General features: G+C 45.7%; 1 protein-coding gene across 1 annotated transcript in view; it reads right to left on the bottom strand.

Moving 5' to 3' along the window:
* Positions 1-293: 293 nt before the first annotated feature.
* Positions 294-20,002, bottom strand: part of HS6ST1 (heparan sulfate 6-O-sulfotransferase 1) — a 181,492-nt gene continuing 161,783 nt past the window's right edge. The window contains exon 2 of the mRNA XM_084212384.1: positions 294-1,375. Within this exon, the coding sequence (XP_084068510.1) occupies positions 667-1,375 (709 nt within the window). The 3' untranslated portion in view covers positions 294-666. The remainder of the gene's footprint in view (positions 1,376-20,002) is intronic.

The raw sequence follows: 20,002 nt of genomic DNA, 5'->3' as shown, positions 1-20,002 counted from the left end.
ACCACTGTGCCAAGTACATTTCCCAGGCCATAGTCGATTTGCTTTAATGTTTCTCATCCTCTGACTGGTTTTCTTCTTTTTAAATTTTTTTTTTATGGTGCTCTACTTTCTGGCAGTGGAAATGCTGTGACTGCCTGTGTGCTCAGATCCCAGCCTGGCAGGATGGCCCATCCTCAACTCAGTCACCATTATCAGTTACTGACAAACTGTGCAATTCCCACCCCACCTCCCCCACAAAAGAAAACCTCTGTTTCCTTGGTTTTTAATGATGTATCTTTAGGTCATTAGGGGATAAACAGATTTTTACAAAAATCCCACTTCTGCCATTTGTGTTAAAATCGTGAGGATAAGAAACATTCTTCTGCATTTGGCCTTATGCGTGGGTAACTGCATTTGTGCATTCTTTACCTCTACGTTAGAATGTTGACCCTTTTTTTATTTTTATGCATTTATTGATTTTTTTAAGAATCTCATCGGTCTTGTAAGAAACAGTAAAAAGACCCCTATGCTTAAGGAAGCAATCTACCTTCTGTTTTACAGACTCGTTTTTAAATAAAATATTTTTTTTGTTTTTGTTTTTTTTTGGGGTTTTTTTTGCCATTTTTTACTTCCACCATCTCTTATATGGAAACCCTAGAATATCACCAATATAAAAGTCTGCCTAGGCTACCACTTCTCTATAATATGGCTCATGTAGTCCTCAGTGGGCAAACGTCCTTGCTCCTCGGGCTCTTCCTTGGGAAGCGCTTCGTTGGAGCGGTGCAGGAGCCTCTCCTCCCGGCTCCTGATCCTCTGCTCCATCCTCTCCAGCTGCCTCTTGTACTGGTAGCGCTGCTGGAAGAGGTCCTTTGCATAGTCATAGAGCTGCATGTCCAGCTCGTTCAGCTCCTCGATCCTGCGGATGGTGTCCTCGTCCACCTCCACGCCGCCCGCCCGCGTGCTGTTGTACTGCATGAAGGGCCGGATGAACTTCAGGTTGAAAGTCCTCTCAAACAGGTACTGAGTCTTTCTCTGGAACTCCGTCAGGCCGAAGAAAGCCATGTCTTTGAGGTTTTTTTTGGCGCTCTCCAGCAGGATCTGCGCCCTCTTGTTCTCGGGGATGAAGGACATGTTGTAGCAGCCCACCAGGCTGAGGTCGGCCAACATCCTCACCTGGCGGTTGTTGGCCAGGTTGTAGGGGCAGTCCATGAACTCCTGCAGCGTGCAGCCCGACCAGTCCGTGCCCTCGTAGCACGAGGGCAGCTCTTCGGGGGTCGGTGTCCTGCCGTCACACATGTGCAGGGAGGTTTTCCAGGTGGCTCCTCGCTGCACGTGACGCCACTCGCTGAGGTATCGGGAGACCGGGTCTCTCAGCAGGGTGATGTAGTAAAATTTTCTACAAGGAGAAGAGAAAACAGAATAAATATTCTGCTAGTGCAGACAGCAAAAAACTGAGAGTCAATCGACGTCACAGCATCCATCCCACTGAACCTGTGGGTTGTTTTGTGGTACCTCATACAAACATCATCCATCCCATTGAACCTGTGGGTTGTTTTGTGGTACCTCATACAAACATCATCCATCCCACTGAACCTGTGGGTTGTTTTGTGGTACCTCATACAAACATCATCCATCCCGCTGAACCTGTGGGTTGTTTTGTGGTACCTCATACAAACATCATCCATCCCACTGAACCTGTGGGTTGTTTTGTGGTACCTCATACAAACATCATCCATCCCGCTGAACCTGTGGGTTGTTTTGTGGTACCTCATACAAACATCATCCATCCCGCTGAACTTGCGGGTTGTTTTGTGGTACCCCGTGCAAAGCCCTTTGTGCAACATTCGACAATGTTTCTCGTTTCAGCCTGGCCAGGTAGAAGCAGGATCCTCTTCAGCAGGATGTGCATTGCCAGCATCAGACCACAAAGTCAGAACAAACCACCAGGATTGAACCTGCTCCTTGACTTCAGAGAGGAGCCGTGGCTCCTGGCACTGCCTGGCCTCTCCCACCGAGCGCTGGGTGCCTGCAGTGCCAGCCAGGACAGCCCAGCTCTGTCTGTGAGCTCCTCTGTCACCTCCACTCCATGCAGGTGCTGACCAGGACACCCACTGCTTGATTGATCTGGCTGCAGAGCTGAAATCTGGGAGTCTGCAGCGAGGAGCAGGATAAACCCACAGGAGCACAAATGAAAAACAATGGGAAATCAGGAGTGCAATGTGCTTTGCAGGAAGAGAGGGCTGAGCTGACAACCAGCAATGGCAGCAATAATTTATTCCCATTTCAGTCAACCTGGTATTAAATCAAACAAACTTCAGACACACTTCTGACACAAGACTAAATAGAAGGGAAAGGCAAGACAACCAGGAAGAGCCCACACAATGACATGGGGCGTTCTTGCTGTTCTAAGTACAATGAAGTCCTCAACAATGGAAGCTGTCCCTAGAACTGAAAACATGACAGCTGTCTCTAACAGAGACCCTCTGGCTCCAGCCCATCCAGTTCTGGGATTGACAGAGAAGGCAGTCTGCAACAGAGAGGGAAATGGGCTTTTCTTCCTAAGTGCCAGCAGCGTGGGACTGAGGTGTCTTTGTGTTTCCAGAAGGAGGAAATCCCTTCTCTAGCTCCTAAAGCTGGCACCTGCCTGCAGGGCGTGGGGCTGTGACACTGAGCACACAGGGAAGCATCTGGCTTTGGCAGGAACACACAGATGCAGCTGGGAGTGTTTCACACAAGGGTGGTGGAGGATCCACGTCCCCACCAGAAATGCATCTTCAGAATGCACTGCCCTGCCAGCACTGCTCAGGAACACCAAGTGGAATGGACACTGAGATGGCAGTGAGCAGTTTTTTGAGGAAAAAAATTACAAAAGTATTCTCTTTTATCCAATTTTAACAGACCCACGTTTTCCTAGCACCTTCAGTATTATTCTTCCTAGTAGTAACTTAAATTTCTGCAATAAGAGCAATTTAGTTTTAAAATAATACCTCAGAGCCATTGCCCAGGAAGTCTCATATTAAGTAATGTTTGCTTTCCTAATTCATAATAAACCTGCTGAAGGGCTGTTCCAAAGCAGTCAGTTTTGGTCTTTCCAGCAATGGCAGAGGGTGCCCACCCCAGCTCCAATTCCTCTCCTGCTTTCTGCCTTCCTAACGAGGGCTGGTGCAGATATTGGTTCATTTTGGAAACCATTCCATCTCTCTGCAATAGCAAGAGTACCTCACAGAAATTCTGCCTGTGTACAGGCACAGGGAGAAAAAGGGGAGCAGCAGATATTTTCTTATAAAGACTTTATAAAGCCTACCTCTTTTTTCTTGCTTTACCTTGCAGCCTGCAGTGATTCCACTACCCTGACTCAGAGGCAGCCATAATTCACACAGACTGAGCCCAGAAACCTCCAAGAGAGGGGATAAAACACAGCAGTGGGAAGAAAAGGAGAGCAGTGATGAATGCCAGATGTTCAATGACAGACAGTGGTGCTAAACACTATCAGCAGTTTTTGACTTGTGAACTGCAGTGGATTTTTATTTTCACTGATGTAATCCAAAGGTTGCATTTTTCACTGAGCAGGTCGAAGCCATTTATTATTTTGTGGCTACAGAAGCAACTGGAAGGGCTGCTTCTCCCTGATCCCTAAGATCAGGGAACTCATTTGTGTGTGAGGTAACCACAGGCAAAGGAGGAGCTGATTCCTGTCCAAACATGCCACCTATACAAGCGTGGATAGGGAAAAAAAGGAATTGGTATCTGCATTTGGCAGACAGGGGAACCACAAATATTAAATGGTGTGCATCAAGTCAAAGAGAAGTGGCAGAGTTGGCACAAATCTGATTCCTGCAAGGCTGAGTCCAGCTTATCTTCTCTCTGTGTCTCTGTTTAAACTTTAGGAGCCTGTGAGTAAATCAGATGAATAAATATCATGCAAAGCTTCTGGAGCCCATTGAAACAGAGACACCGAACAGGACATGGACTGGAAAAAGTTTAAGGAGCAGGAACTTCTTTCTTCACACCTGCACTATAAGAGCTACTGCCTTAGTCAATGTAGTACCCTGGGAAATATTTTACCACGAGGGATCTTTCTTAAAGATTCATCTCAATGAATGAAAAGCACAGGAAATAGGTTACAATTTTAGAAATTCTACTTTGAATTCAATTTGCCCCTTTCTAGGTCTGTCACACAGAAAAGTGCTTGAAGGAAAGAGCTTGCCTCATAACACAGAAATCAGATTTATCTTTGGAAACTGGAACCAGGCTCCTGGAAGTAACTTAAGGAAGCTGCCCCAATGGGGCATAAATAAAATAAAATAAAATAAAATAAAAAGAAAACAAACCCCAAACAAAATATTCCCAACAACAAAAATCCCCATAACAAAAAAAAAAAAAAAAAACCAAAAAAAAAAAACCCAAAAACCAAAACAAACCCAAACCAACCAAACTACAACCCTAACACACAAAACTAAACAGACACTTTAAAACAAAAGAATAATTTTAACTGCCTAGGTGGAGATGCACCATTGACATAGGGGAAGTTATGCTCCCAAATTTGTGTTTAGCTTTCTAGAAAGGCAGTGGTTTCTGAGGAGCAGATTCCCTCAGCCCTCAGCCACTTGGGAATTAGAGGGATGACAGTGCAAGTGTTCACTCAAGGACTTCAGACACTGAAATTTCTGTTCTTGAAGTATAATTTGGGAATGCCTTTAAATTCAGAGGTAAATTAGGTAAATCATTGTCCATGAGCAGCCAGCAAGCTGGGGGAGCTCTGTTCCAGCATGGCTGTGAGCACTTTTTAACAGGGGCTTGGAATTTATGAGGAACACGTGACTAGTACTTTTTTTTTGTCATCAGAGATAAAATAAACCCCCAAACCCCATGCAGCTGTGAGTGCCCTTCATTCAGCACCGTGTCCCAGACAGCCACTCCACTTTAGTGCTCCTAAAGACTCATTTCAGAAGCGTGGTCTTCTCCTAGCCCAGATGGTTCCACTCAGCAGTGCCTCATAAAAAAGCCCAGTTTGGCCATGCAGTGTCACATCTCACTGGCCTTTCTGGACTCACAAGCTTGAGCAGGACAAATGGACACTAGAGTCAGTAGGATTTTTCCCCCCATGGAAGCTGAGCAGAGCAGCCTCGCTGCTCTTGGAGCTCCCCTTCCCCCAGGACCACAAGGACAAGCAGAACTGAGTCACCTCTGCCTTTCCTTGCATTGCTGCTCCTGGCAGTCCCAACATGGAAATCCACCTGAAAATCCACCTCTGAGGCATTTGCAGAGCTCACCTCAGACCTGCACAGCGCCCAAGGCAAGAATCCCTGGCATATTTATTAAACAGAACAGAACACAAAGAATGGCTTTGATCAACAACCCTGCACCTGAAGTTTCAGGAAGAAGAAAATCCAAGGCCAACCTTGTGGTCATAATACACAAATGAATTCAGGAAGCTTCACTTCAAGTGCCCATTCTGTCAAAATCAGCCCGCTTGCCCCAGACAAAGCTCTCCCTCCCTGCCTCTGTTTCCCGTGTGTGAAGGGCTGACAATGTCTCCTTTGTCTGTTTTGGAAATCCAAAACACAACATCTTTTGGAGCAGGAGCTGTCTCCTTGCAGGATTATGCAAAGCCCCTGTTTCAGCATGCACTGGGGTCAGAGGACAGTGGTGAACTGCAGGAATATTTTCATGGCACGGGTGTCAGAGGCACCACTGCCCTGCAGGATTCCCACCCAGACCTCTCCTTCCCATTCTCACAGAGCAGCACAAAGCAGCCTTAGTCCTGCCAGCAGAGTTTTGGGGTTTTTTAAAGCAGGGCCATGCTGCAGATGCAGTCACTGAGCAGCCTGGGGTTAAAAATAACCCTTTGTTGTGTGGCTGAAGCTGAGCAATATTCTGTCTTCATTCCTGTCAGCAGGTTCCTCAGCTAATGAAGGGGAAATGAAACCCTTCTTCCTCTAAAAAACTCAATTCCTTCTCTTTTGCTAATAACCAGTCAAGATAATTCTGATAAAGTGACAGATTCTAAATATGATGCTACCATTTCTCTTCAGTTAATTTCCACTCTTTTTTACATGCCAATGAATCCTTCTTACTGCTGCTGATCTCTAAATTCTGCCAAGAACTGCTTATTTGACTGTGCAATTCCCTATTCTTTCCTGTGCTTAAATGCTTCCTTCCCACTTGGCCATTTTTCTTTTTTTAATTTTTTTTTTTATTTTTAATTTTTACAGGTTCTTTACTGAGCTTTCAAGCATTCCTCCCAGGAAAAGCAAAATATGTAACAAGTCCTTTTGGATTACTGGGGTGGCCTTCCATCAGATAAAGAACAAAATACAGCTATAGGCACTTGCAATCATAAATGCTTCATCTGCCTGCCAGGAGGGGGAAGGGGAAGGAAGCTGCATAGGTCAGCCTCAGCCATATAACCCCAATCTGTCAAAGCATCATTCCCCCAGGCTACAGCTTTTCTACAGCTAAAATTAAAAAAAAAAAATTAAAATATCATTCTCTATCTTTGCTGAATTAACTGAGCAGGGGGTCTGCCATCTCACAGTAATGAGGAACGCTGTGTTTTGTTTAAAGATGCTGTAATGTCAAATCTGGGGCTGATTTAAGTCAAGCCCATGTATTGCACACTCCACAAATCCCTGGTGAGAGTCCTTATTCCATTTCCACTGGCTCTCACTGTAAGTAGTTTTTTTTCACTGAAACCATCCCTGATTTTGCCTCCCAGCAGTGAAATGCACTCGTGCAGCTGCCCTGCTGTTGGTCTGCAGGGAGCAAGGGAAGAAGAAGCAGAGCACTGTAAGGGTTATCCCCACTGGAAATAAGCAGAGCATCCTTTAGGAACAGCAAGGACTCACAGGTGAGTCACAGGTGAGCCAGGTGTCTCTGATGATGGATGAGCTGAGAATGTGGCAGATGAAAGTCCATCAGGAGTTTATATTGCCATTATAAAGTCACACTAAATGTTACCTACAAATAGCAGGTGTATGAAGAGCAGTTTCCCTGTTCTGCACAGAAAATAACCTTCTGCTACAATGGGAACCTCTGGGTGACTCTCCAGCAGTAAAAGCTGCCTCCTGCCTTATTCACCAAACCCATACTCACCACTTTTAAAGCCCAACCTTGCAAAGACTCCACCTATTTCCCTGTTTTCTTCTACCCCGTTTTTCCTCTTGCATAACAAGCACATTCTCAGTTAGAGATTGGAATTTAATATATGTACAATGATTACTTCCTTTGGTAGCAAATAGCCCTAATTTTCCTCAGTCTATTTCCTCTCATCTGTTGTTCATTTAGACTCTTCCTGCATTTCACACACTATAAACTCTTCATTCCTTTAAAAGTCATAGGAACAGAAAGAAAACCCCAAACAAACCAACAAAACAAACTGTCTTTTCTGTCCTCTGTGTTTAAATACAGATTGCAACACAAAACCCCAAAAGCCAAGAAGCTGAACAGCAAACCAAATCCTCCAGCTCTGGGTTTGGGTAAACACCTACAGCAGGGATTTCCTTTGCCAGGAAAGGAGGAGCTGTCAGTGCTTGCTTTGGGAACCAGGTTTGTTTTGCATAATTGTGTTTGTTTTGCCTGATGGTCTCTGCTCTTGGGACTTGGCTGTATTAAAAGACAGGACATTTGGAAATGTAACAGCAGTCAGTGCTCTGCTCACCCTCCGGATCCTCACTCAGGGAGGATCATCCCGGGGGCACTCACCCCTCCATCCACTCAACACAATCTTAAACAAAAGCTCCCTTTTGGTGTCCCAAGCCAGGCATGGGCTGGCTTAAAAACACCAGAGAGAGTCAAACACAACTGCAAGGCTTCTCCAGACTGGTGGGGAAGAGACCTGAAGACATGAAACCCAGTCTGTGTGCTTGATCCAGCCACATGCAGCAGCACAGCCTGGATTTTGGGATCTGCAGGAGCAGAAATGCTGGGTGCCTGCTGCACAGCTCTGTTTAAAGATGACCTACAATGAAAGGTAGGTCTGCAAAGCAATAGTTAGAACAGTGGTGTGCTCCTGTAGCATAGATATTCCTCCTGAAATACACTGGCAAAGGCAGCAGAGCTGGAGGGGAGGCACAAAGGATGGAAGTCAGCCCCAAGGGCACAGGGTTTGTTTGAGACCTGGTTTGTCACAAAGTTGGGAGCCTTGACACCCATGCTGGGAGTGGCAGGAAGATACAGGCTATTCCATCCTGACTGATATGTGTGGCAATACAAGGGAGCATTTTATGTCTGGGATCAAATGGAGCATCAGGGTAGCTATGGCTGGGCATTCATCTCTCTGAAACCATCACAAATGGACACTTTCAGGACCACCATCTCCATTTATCTCCATAAATGAAAGGAGGTGCACTTTCACCTCAGATCTCAGTGCTCTCTGTGTTCATACTGCACTGTCACACACTCAGCCCCAGCTCAGATTTGTTAGCAATGTACTAACAGGCTTTTCCCCAGGAAGCAAGTGTGGTCCTATCACCCTCGTGTCTCGTGACTTTTTTATATCCAATTAGCAGAATAGGCACAGATAATGAGTTTTAACAACATCTCTGCTTTTCATAAAAATTGCACTGCTGTGTAAGCACAAGAATTTCCTGTTGAACTGTCTCCTTGCAAACAAGTTAATCTAAAAAAAGATACATGGCACGCTATGAACCTTAGGAGCGAACCGCCAGCTCGTTTTTCAAAATGACAGATATGATGAAAATTGGACAAAGGCTTGGAAAAAAACATGGGGGTCAGGGTGAGGGGAGCAAATGGGGGTGGAGAGAAAGGCATTCCAGAGCTCTCTGGAGCCTTGGACTCCTCTAGGACCCATTAAAAGCTTATGTTACTTGCAGCGTTTATAAACAAGCGCTTTCTTTTGCCATAACTTTCCTCATGCGAGGAGCAGCTTAGGAAGTGTTGACTGCTGTCTTCTGCTGCAGCAAGGCACCAAAAATGACAGCAAGCTACAAATCAAATTCCTTTGGTTTAGTACCTTTTTCCTGAGTTTTGGGAGGGTTGCTGTGATTCCTAAGTGGCCCCAGGAACCCCCCCCTAATCGATAGCGGGTCGGAATGCCGACAGATGGCAGAGGGAAGGTTCAGTGCCAGAGGGATTACATCAGTGCTGGCAGGGAACAGATGGCAGAAAGGTGGACTGCAACCTGTGCTTATTCTTTGCATTCCTTTGCTTCTATTATTGTCCCTGCTGTCAGCAAGGTAGGAAGTTTCAGGAGGGGAAAAACATGAAAGAAAAATTTTCTCTCCCTTCACTTCCTGGTTCTGTCGCTTTCAGTTACATTGATTCTGGCATTACAAAACACAGAGAAGTCAGTGACACATAACACCCATATTAAAAATATTTACTAGAAGGGTTCTACACCTCTTTTTAAAAAATATCTTCCTCTGTGTGGCCAAGTTAGAACCAAGCAAGTAGCAAATCAATCCTGCAGAGCAATGATGCATTTGCAATGAGACACTGAACTTCTCCTCTCTGTGCCAGAGATCCATGCCCACTGCACATGCAGCACAGGAGAGCAGTTTTCACCCCACCACGAGACAAGTGGAAAGCACTTGGGGCCTCATTCCATCTCCAGGGAATAAGTGCTGTCCCCTGACACACTGCCAGAGCAGGCTGCCAAGTCTGTGTCATTGGGGCTGAGCTGCACTGGTTCTGCACAGAAATCCCTGGAGCTTCGTCCTGGGAAGAGAGAGAATGCCAGGGATTTGGTGTCAAGATGGATGCAATGAATAAAACAAGGTGAATACTTTAACTAATAAAGCATGATTTCTGCATCTGATGCCTGCACGCTTCAGGATGCAGAAGAAAGAATGATCTGCCAAACAGAAAAAAGAAAACCAGAAGCAAGATGATCTACAGCAAAGACAAAGCTGAAGTAACTATGCACCATGGAAAGATATTTATTTGAAACAGCTGTAAATAAAGCAGATAGGCTAGAATTTGCATTTTCTTTTGAACTGCAAGTCAGCTTCTCTTCTGTGAATCACAGAGCTCCACTGGCTGCGAGATTCAAAAAAGATTCAAGGAAAAAGCACCAGCATGATAGACAGGAAATCTGGCTCCTTGAAGGAGATGAAATGATAAAGAAACTGCAGAGGAAGATGAAGGGAGCAAGAGCAGGTAGAGGAGCAGATATTGATTGCTTGTGCAGGACAATTGAATTCCTTGGCAAAGGGAGGCAATATCTGTGTCAGGCAGCTGCAACATTGCACCCCTGAGCTGTTCATGGATCAATCCTGGTCCAATCAAAACCTGATGGACAGCCACTCTTATTGAGCTGAGTAGGAAGACTCTGGGAACAGAATGGAGATGCAGAGGATTTTTAAACTGGGCTGACACGTCCTGAACACACAAGGGAACACTGTAACTTCCAGCCAACATCCAGAAACAAGACATTCCAGGGAAGAAAACACAAACAGCAGCAGAACCCAGTGCTGAAAGCAAGCCCAGTGCAAGGACTGGATTCCAAGGAGCTGCCAGGAAAAGGGAACAAGTGTGAGCTGCATCCTGCCCCACACCTCACAGCATCACCCAGGGCACTGCTCCTAATCCCATTCACCCAGCTCCTTCCTAACATCAGTGCTGGGGGAGGTTCCCACATGGATTTTCTTGTGAATAGTCACACTAGTGGCTCACAAAGGGCACCAAAGCTCCCTCTCCTCAATTAACTGACTCTCCCTTGCTCAGGAATAGCAGATGCTGTTAAGCAGCAAAAGATAATCCTCAAGAAAGCAGAGCTACTAATCAGTCACTTTTACATTTAAGATCACTTGGAGTTGCCACTGTCTTATACTGTTTTCCTAATTAATTGCACTGGAATGCACTTAAGTAAGCCCCAGATCAAAGAATCATATGCAGAGATTGAAATAAATCCTGTCTGTGTTGCTAATGCCTCGCAAATGGATGACTTGCTAAGCATCCAAAATCCTGGGTTCCATGGCTCAAAACTACAGATAGTGTGAGATGCTTGCTTTCAAAGGAACAGATTTAGGGATGAAAAGGGAAAAGCTCCCTTCATTTGCTGGTAAAAGACAATGGAACAAAGGCGATTGTTCAACTAATTTAGTGTGAAGTTTGTGTATCTTAAGTTCCTTATTCTTCACTTTCTTATCACCAGAAATCACAGTTCAGGAGTGTCAATTTTCATTACAGCAAAACTTTATCATCATTACAGATTTTTTTTAAATGTGCTTTAATGAAGGGTTGAAATCTTTTCAAAGTAATGATAGATAAAAACGACTGGGGCTGAATGTGTTACCAGTTGGTGCAATAAATCACTGTCTCCTGCTGCATGAGCCTCTTTCTCATGATCTAGAATATCATCAAAATGCTTTGATTGATTTACAGTTTAGTAACCCAGCCATCATCATCCATAATTCCACAATAAACCACACCACTTAATGTAGCTGTTACAGATGTTCAGAAGTTCATTCCCTGCCTTTCAGGAGGAGATACTGACACAGCAGCTGCAGGCACCAAGATTAGCTGGGGAAGAAAAATTTGTCTTGGGCACAAGAAAACATCCCATTTTCCTCTAACAATACCCTGTCTTTAAAGCTGAAAGACATGCTGCCAACCTTGATACATCCAGTTTCAATTATTAAACACCAAATATCTATATGCACACACCCACCCCCCTGCCAGCTGGCAGGAGTAACAAGCTGCCTGGCTTCTGTCTGAAACACATCATTTCCTGGGAAATCAAGACATTACTGAAAGCTCTGTGCAACAAATCCATCAAAGGGTGTGCAGTGCAATCTCAGGCCTTGCCAGCATCAGGAAGCCCAAAAATTCTGCAGGTGGCACTGCCTCCAGTCAGCCCCAAGGAAACAATTGCTGGGATTTTGCTCTTAAAATCCCCCCTAGAGCCAGGCTGGGCAGGAGGGCTCAGCCCCACCAAGACACAGAGGGCTGCATGGCCATCATCATTCATTTTTCACAAATCATTGATCTGAAAGCAGCGGGGTGATTCTGGGCTTGAACTTATTTTGCTCGAGCCTGGAAACAATGCAGGGTTAGCTGGCCTGCAATTAACACTTTCATTAAAACTGCTTGCTAGAGAACAGGAGAATACCCAACAAGCAAAGCACAAAGTGTGGGTATTTTATCCCAAACCCTGGCAGCCTCAGCAGCCACTGCTCATTTGGAGCAGGAACACAGACAGACCCAACAGGAGCTGTCAGAGTGATGCTCTAGCTCACAGAAACAATTTCTCTCCTAAGTGAATCACCATGCTGAGGAAGCTAACAAAGACTGCAAAATTCATTAACTGAGCAGTGCTGGAAAGGTCTGCTCCAAATCCATCACTGCTGTGTCCTGGCCAGCCAGCATCCTGTCTCTGACAGTGACCTGTCCCTGCCTCTGCCCAGAGAGCTGCAAGGAGCAGCAAAGCTATTTCTAACCTTGTTTCCCCTCAGCTGCACTCACAGGAAGCACAAATCAGCCTCGTGGTTTGGGACTTAACACGGACATTTGAGGCTACAAAACTTCAGGATTTCTCTGCTGGGTGATGCCTCAGACCTGTGCATTGTGAGGCTGAGAAGGTGATGAAATATCAAGTGGGTATTTAACAAACAGCACCCCTGCATTGGGAAGAAGGGATATTTTGCCCTGACAAACCTTGGGTTCCTCTAAGTATGCTTGATGGGATTCTTTGCCCTGTGTTAGCAGGAGCACTTGTGAATACCAGAAAAGCAGCAATGTGTTGACTGTGATTTTAAAAATCTGATTTTTCATTAACAGATCCTTGAAAGACATTTTAAAATTTAAATACAGGCCAACATTATTCCCTCACCTCCCACCTGAAGGACTCCAGAGGTGTTCCAGCTGGCAGAAAGGCCGCCAAACTCCTCTGCAGGTAGCCCTAATTATGTGCCTAAAAGCATATGCTGCATCTCCCAAAGTGCTGCTTTCTACTTGGAAAAGCCTTCTGCCCACGGAAAACCACAGAAAGTGCTCGGTGGGGCTGTGCAGCTCCTGGGAATGCCCAGCACGGGGGACAAGGCTGTGCCCCGTTCCCACTAGATGGCACCTGCCTGCCACGGACCGGCTCCGGCAGGGAGGGACAGCTCCTCCCTTCTGCTGGGATTTCCCGTGTCTTACCCTGTAAATCCCATTTCATTGCCGGGAATCGGTAACTGGGGCTGTTTCCCTCTCCGCTGGAGGCAGCGATGCCACCCTGGAGTCCCGTGAAGTCACCGGCCGGGTACCACCCGCACCTCTGCGGGATGAGGCGGCACGGAGCATCCTCCCAGGGCATCCTCCTAAGAGCATCCTCCCAGGGCATCCTCTCAGGGCATCCTCCCAGGGCATCCTCCTAAGAGCACCCTCCTAAGAGCATCCTCCCAGGGCATCCTCCTAGGGCAAACTCCAAGAGCATCCTCCTAAGAGCATCCTCCCAGGGCATCCTCCTAAGAGCATCCTCCCAGGGCATCCTCCCAGGGCATCCTCTCAGGGCATCCTCCCAGGGCATCCTCCTAAGAGCATCCTCCTAAGAGCACCCTCCCAGGGCATCTTCCCAGAGCATCCTCCTAAGAGCATCTTCCCAGGGCATCCTCCTAAGAGCACCCTCCCAGGGCATCCTCCCAGAGCATCCTCCTAAGAGCATCCTCCCAGGGCATCCTCCTAAGAGCACCCTCCCAGGGCATCCTCCCAGAGCATCCTCCTAAGAGCATCCTCCCAGGGCATCCTCCTAAGAGCATCCTCCTAAGAGCATCCTCCCAGGGCATCCTCCCAGGGCAGCCCTCTGCTGGCCCAGCCTTCCTCCCGAGGCTCTGGCAGCCCCTGCCCCGGGCAGTGTTCACACCCTGAGTATCACAGCCATTCCCTGCTGTCCCAGGAGTGCCCTCTGCCTGCGGGGATGCGGCACCAGGACACGCAGCAGCCTGGGGAGGTTGGAATTCTGCACCTACTGAGCCTTTTGCTTAAGTCTCTGCTTCAGGCTTGACTGAGAAATGTCACCTTTAAAAGATGTACACAGGTGTTTTCTCCCTCATAAGCTTAGGTAGCGTGGAAGAGTTTTGCTGGTGTAGCTGTGCTGTGAGAAGTAAATGATAAAAGAACATTAACAGCAATGCCAGCAAAAAGTTGTGGGTAGCAATACATATGTGGTGGTGGGGATGGCTCATTCTGTCTGGGAAAATGGGTTAAATTATGGAGCAGAGCATCCTTGCCATGTGAGCTCCTTCCCAAAAAGGGTTTATCAGCACAGCTCCACTGAAAGAACCACAGTTTGAGTGCCAGGAAATGGGTTAAATTATGGAGCAGAGGATCCTTGCCATGTGAGCTCCTTCCCAAAAAGGGTTTATCAGCACAGCTCCACTGAAAGAACACAGTTTGAGGGCAGGCATGTGCTCGGTTTCCCTGTAAAAACAATTATCACAGAGAAAAACTTTCTTGTGTTTGGCAAATTTTGAAGTAGGTGTGTGGCAATCCACATCCCAGGAGCACGCTGTGCTAAGTCTCTGCCCACTGGGATCTGCTGGGCTGGGGCCATTAGCTCTTTCAGACACTCTGGCCAACTGCTGAGCTTGGAGAGGCTTTCAGGCACCACCAACCTGGGGTGAATAAGAGCTGGTGATCTTGTTATATGAGGCTCCATATCCCACAGCTTTGAGTCATTCAATCCCCTGCCTGTCTCTTCACATAATAATTTATCTTTTCTTTGAATATTTTGCCAATGGGAGCTGGAAGGTAGCAGGGCCATTGCAATCCGTTTCTTTCAATACTCTGGGGGATCTCAGCTTGGTGTATTGCATTTTTTTTTTCATCCTAAAGAGAGGATGTGTGCAAAAGCAAGAGATCTGGAAAGCTTTCAGCATCACAGAACTGCCAGCACCGCTTCCTTTGTCTGCTCCATTTAACCTGGTGATGTTTTTTATTACCAGTTAGCTCAAACACTAGAAACACTCTCAGTCACTGGTGGGACATGAATACTGGGCTTCAAACTTCCCTTGTTAATCTTTCTGAAAGCTGGGCTGATGCTTGTGCACCCTGTTATTCCAGTCAGCCTGGAGACAGAGCTGGCATGAGAGGTATGTGTGCATCAGAGGTGAATTCCAAAGGTAAATCCCTCCCACTCCATGCTCAGGCTTGGTGTACCTGTTACTACATGTGTGTGCTCCTTATGCCAGACACAAAAAAGGCAGAAGCAGCTGTGGAGAGGGACAGAAAATTAATGGTGAAAGAATTAATACAGTAAAGATTCACAATGCTCACTCTGGGTAAACAAGGTGCTCCTTCTGGACAATTCCACGAAGGGAGGAACAGTAGTGACAGATTTGGAAATTATTAAAAAAAAAAAAAAAAGGGAAAATAAATCCAATCACATCCTCTATATTTAAAAATTAAAAGGACTACCAGATGCAATTACATTCATGATTAAAAGATCTAACAGAAGCATATTTAAATTCATTACCTTAGTCCACACTTTCCTACCTCAGGAGACCAGCTGCTCCTGGAACACAGGGCACCAAAATACAAACTACATCCTGCTTGTATTTGATCAAAACCTTTTCCAAGTTCCAATGATCTGGCTGTTAACATCTCTTAGGTGATAATTAGGCTCTTGGGGCAGCAGACATTGTTTGGGAAAGAAAATGCACAGTGGAAACATAAGTAATGGAGCTTGCTGCCTGTTGAGGCATCAGTTATTCCACGGTACAAAACGAGGCACCAAGGGCAAAATGAGGCCATTTTCAAGCAGAGCCTCTTTTTGCCTGTGTATAGCAGCAATCAGCAGATGCTTCACCTCTGTGTAAACTGTTTACTTTAGGTTTTGCTCATTCCTTACAACACATGTTTTAACCAAGAGATTCCAGCCCTTGCACACTGCGGATCACAAGCACGGCTCTCCTCTGGAAAGCAGATGTTGTGTGGATTTTCCATCACTGCTTTGGGAGCAGGTACCAGCTGGGGCTGAGCAGGTACTTCTCCCAGTTCCTGTCCTCTCAAGTCCTGCTCTCTCTGCTCAGGGGATGCTCAGGGCATTTTCAGAGATCCTGTGAAGAGCCAGAACCTCCTGGTGGGATGATCCTGTTATCAAACCATGCACAGTGATATTCTCTCTCTGTCCCAGGAGGACATTAAATTAACAGCAGAGGCACTGACTTACTTCCCTTCTGTTACTGCCATGGGACCCATTTCCCTCTGATGGGACAGGAAGAGCTTAATTAAAGACAACTGGGGATTTCTCTTTATGGCTGCATCTGGCAGGTATCTGCCCTCCTCCAGTCTCTCTCCAGGTGCTCTGCCTGCTTTTGGTCTCCTCCATCCTGCTAAGCTCACCTCCTCTGGATAATGACCCTTCCTTCCCAGGAGATCTTTAAATATCCCTGACAGCTGGAGCCTCTGCTGTCCTTCCTGCACAGTGCTCTGTAATCAAGCCCAGCAATATCAAAGGACAGAATTGCTCCTTCAGACAAGACAGGCTGAGTCTCAGCTGTCAGTTTGGACAATCCCACTTCAGGATTTTCCTCTTGGCAGCTAGTTCTGATCCTTTGCAGAGACCTCTGCACTATGGAAGGGATTGCTCCCCTTCCTCTGGGAAGCAGGGAGTGCCCCTGGGAAGTTGCAGCACTGCAACTGCTGTAATTCAGCTTGAAACCTGCTGTAATTCAGCTTGAAACCTGCTGTGATTCATCTTGTACCCACCAGATTTAGACTGCAGCCTTTGATGTCATGTGAAAGTCGGTTCCTCACTGTCTGCAAACATTCCTGAAGTGCCCAGCATCTTCCCACCTGGCCAAGGCAGCCCTGACCATGTGCACAGGAGCAGGAACATTTTCCTGCTGTCTCTTCATTCCAATAAAGGATGTGGAGATGTGGCACTGCAATGTCCCTCTCAACTTTAGTCCTCCCTTGCCACTAAAGGATAGGAGAGGTCTATTTTATTTTGCTTCAAAAGCCAGCAGAAGGCAGCTGACCTGCCTTGAAAAAAGTCTGGAACCCAAGGATGACTGAGGTTTCAAAATCAGAGCTTCAGAAGGTTCTCTTTTGGAGACTAGCCTGGGAATAGCTCACAGGTGAGAGCAGGGAGGGGAAGCTCCTGAGGGGCTGCAGAATAACTCTCCTCCAAGGCTGATCCCATCCCTCTGGTGAACAAGCACATAGGGACAGGATTGATCAAAGAAAGTTTAACTGTAACCAAAACCAAGAAAATAGTGGGGGAAAAAATAGAGAAAAGCATGGGAAATGGCAGACACTCAAACTCAACTTTAAATTCTAAAACTCTTTCTAGTAATTCAACTCCAGGCATGTGATTCTGGTTGTGTTTCCATCTCCTGAGTCTCATATCTTTGCTCTGACTCAGAGGAACTCCATTTTTTCTTGTTATTTATGGGAACATGCATCATATATATTACACTGTGTTTCCAATGCAAAGGAAGATTCCCCTTATTGCTGTATTTTTGGGACAAGCCTTCATACTGCTCCAAAAGTCCAAAAAGCACAGGCTCAAGTCCATTACAATGTGAGATCACTTTTCTGAATGGGAACCTGGAATTCAGCCAGGAATTGAAGTTACTTACAGCAAAACTCCAACATATTCCATGCAGTACCTGTGCTGGGCACTGGAACCTTGGAAATAATGATATTTATTTTGTGAGGAGTGTACATGAAATCATGAGTGTTTTATCCTCTTTCTAAAGCATTTGGTCTCAGAGAAAATGGAGATTATTTCCATAGAAGAGCCAAGTGCCCCTTATCACCATGAACACACAGAACTTTACAGATGAGGCTCCTGATGGCACTGACAGAAACTGGGTGCCCAAGTCCCATACCCAGCACTGAGTCCTGACCTCACCATCAAGAAGCCTCTAAAGGCTGCTGGGAGCCTTGAGACAGGGAACTGAAGATGATGGATGGCAGATTTATGAATCACATTCCAATTTTTTGAACCTAAAGAGTCCTTAATGCCTTTTGCTACCCAAGAATGTTACCAGTTATCCTTGACAACTGATAGCTCCATATAAGCTTTCATCTATCCCCAGTGAATACATGGAATTTCTTTAACCACAAACTCTCATCTGTCTAAGCCTTTAGGAGTAGCAAAATACTCTGGGAGAAAAAGCTCAGAGTGATCCAGATGACAGGACAGGGAGGACAAGGAAGGAGGACAAGAAAAGAGGAGCTTGAGATGAATTGTGATTACATTTTGTTAAGTTTAAATTTGATTAGATTTGTTAGATTAAATTTGTAAAATTACTTAAGACATATCAGCCTGGAGTGCAGCATCAGGTCAATCTGGTGGTGAAACAAAGGGCTTCCCTTTTGAAGAGGGGAAATTAAAATGTCTGTAATTTATTATAGACATATTAATATGTCTAATATATTAGTATTAGACATATTAATATGTCTATGTTAAAAGATAGACATTTTAACAGTAGTTTGTGCAGGAGGGGATAGGTTGGGCTGCAAACACCATCATCCAAAAGCTTTATTTGTAAAAATGTATTTACTATTATTGAACCTGTTCTTTTTCTTCCTGTGGATAAAGTTTTCACAGGTCTTACTAAAGATTGATTCCAAGGTGAGAAAGTGTGATGATGAACTTTCCAAATGATCCCCATTAACAGAGGTGAATTACAAACACCCCCAGCCTTGGAGCAGGCTGAAAGCTGAACACTTTAGAGATGGATTGTCACTTTTAATTGACTGAACATGCCATAACTCTGACAGAGAGCTCCTGTCATTACCAGTGTTTTTCTGGGCACCAATGCTGACCTCTCTGTTCCTTCCTGTGCTTGGCCTCTTGAATTCAGCTCAAGCTTTTTCCAGCCACCATTGGTTTGCTGAAATCTTTTTCCCTGACTTAAGCCACAGCTAGTTTGTTCATTCCCCTGCCAAGTTTTCATTCCATCAGGGCACAATCCAAAGCTGACTGAACTCAGAGCAAAGATCTGCCCTGGCTCTCAGGGATTTTGGATCATGCTTCACCTGCCTGTCTGCCAAAGGCTTTCCTTGAAGACAAAGCAAATGCTGTGTCTGAGTTCTCCTAGGGAAGAGTGACAACTGCTAGGGGAAATGCAGCCTGCTGCTGACCCTTGCTGGGGAGCAGCAGTGACAAGGGCAGAGGAAAAATGAAAACCACTCAAATCTGTGGGAGAGGGGCAGACAAAAATGATTTCACCACTACACATTATATAAATTGATCCTACAGTTGTAACTCTTGATCCTGCCTTTTATGCCCAAATCCTTATTTAGAAGAATAATCTCTAGGTAAAGTAGGAATTTGGATCTTCATGTTGTTTTAGTGCCTTTCTCAGAAAGGGCACCTAGGATCCACCTTCCTGCAAAAAGGGCAGATATGTTTAACTGAGTGTGAGAAATGGATTTGTAAAGAGTTCCTAAAAGCTGACAGAAAGATGACAGAGTCTTGTACATGTGTATGTGAACACTGAGATCAGGAGTGCTGATTTAGGAAGGCTATGGAAAAAAGATGATGTTGTTGAGAGAGAGATTGGACTGGAAAAAGTTTCAACAACTTTTAAAATATGGTCTTGTAGAAAGACTTATAGATATTTTAGAGAGTTAGAATTGTGGAAGATACATTGTAGTAGGACTGTGTGGGGGAAAAATATGGGTGATTTGTGTTAGAAATTATAGTAGTATTGTGTGGCAACAGCTGATAGGCTGAAAAACATTTATAAGGTATTGTAACCAGGTTGAAATAGGTTGAAAATAGTTGAATGGGTTGAAAACCAACAACTGAGGACATGTGGAGCCTTCCCAATCCATGTTCAAAGAAATGTTTTGAAAACCAGCAGGAGCTGCTTTGCCTTCTGCATCCCCCCAGTTCCCTGGGGCTGTGTCTGAGGGATCAGCAGGTCCAGGGGAGCAGCAGATGCAGGAACTCCAGTCCAGCTGGGATAACCAGTTTGTTCAGAGGTGCCCCAGCCACCCTGGGCTGTGTTTTCAATGGGCTGGAGGAGAGCTGTGGGCTGCTCCAGGCAGTGCCTTGGGAGCAGCACAAAGGGATCAGGATATAAGGGAGTGCCACAAAACACATATCTCTCATCCCATGGGC

This window comes from Fringilla coelebs (genome assembly GCF_963513975.1).
Source record: "Fringilla coelebs genome assembly, chromosome: 10".
NCBI classification, from domain to species: Eukaryota; Metazoa; Chordata; class Aves; order Passeriformes; family Fringillidae; genus Fringilla; species Fringilla coelebs.
Note: the sequence above shows the minus strand (reverse complement) of the source record. Positions and strands in the feature narration are given on the sequence as shown.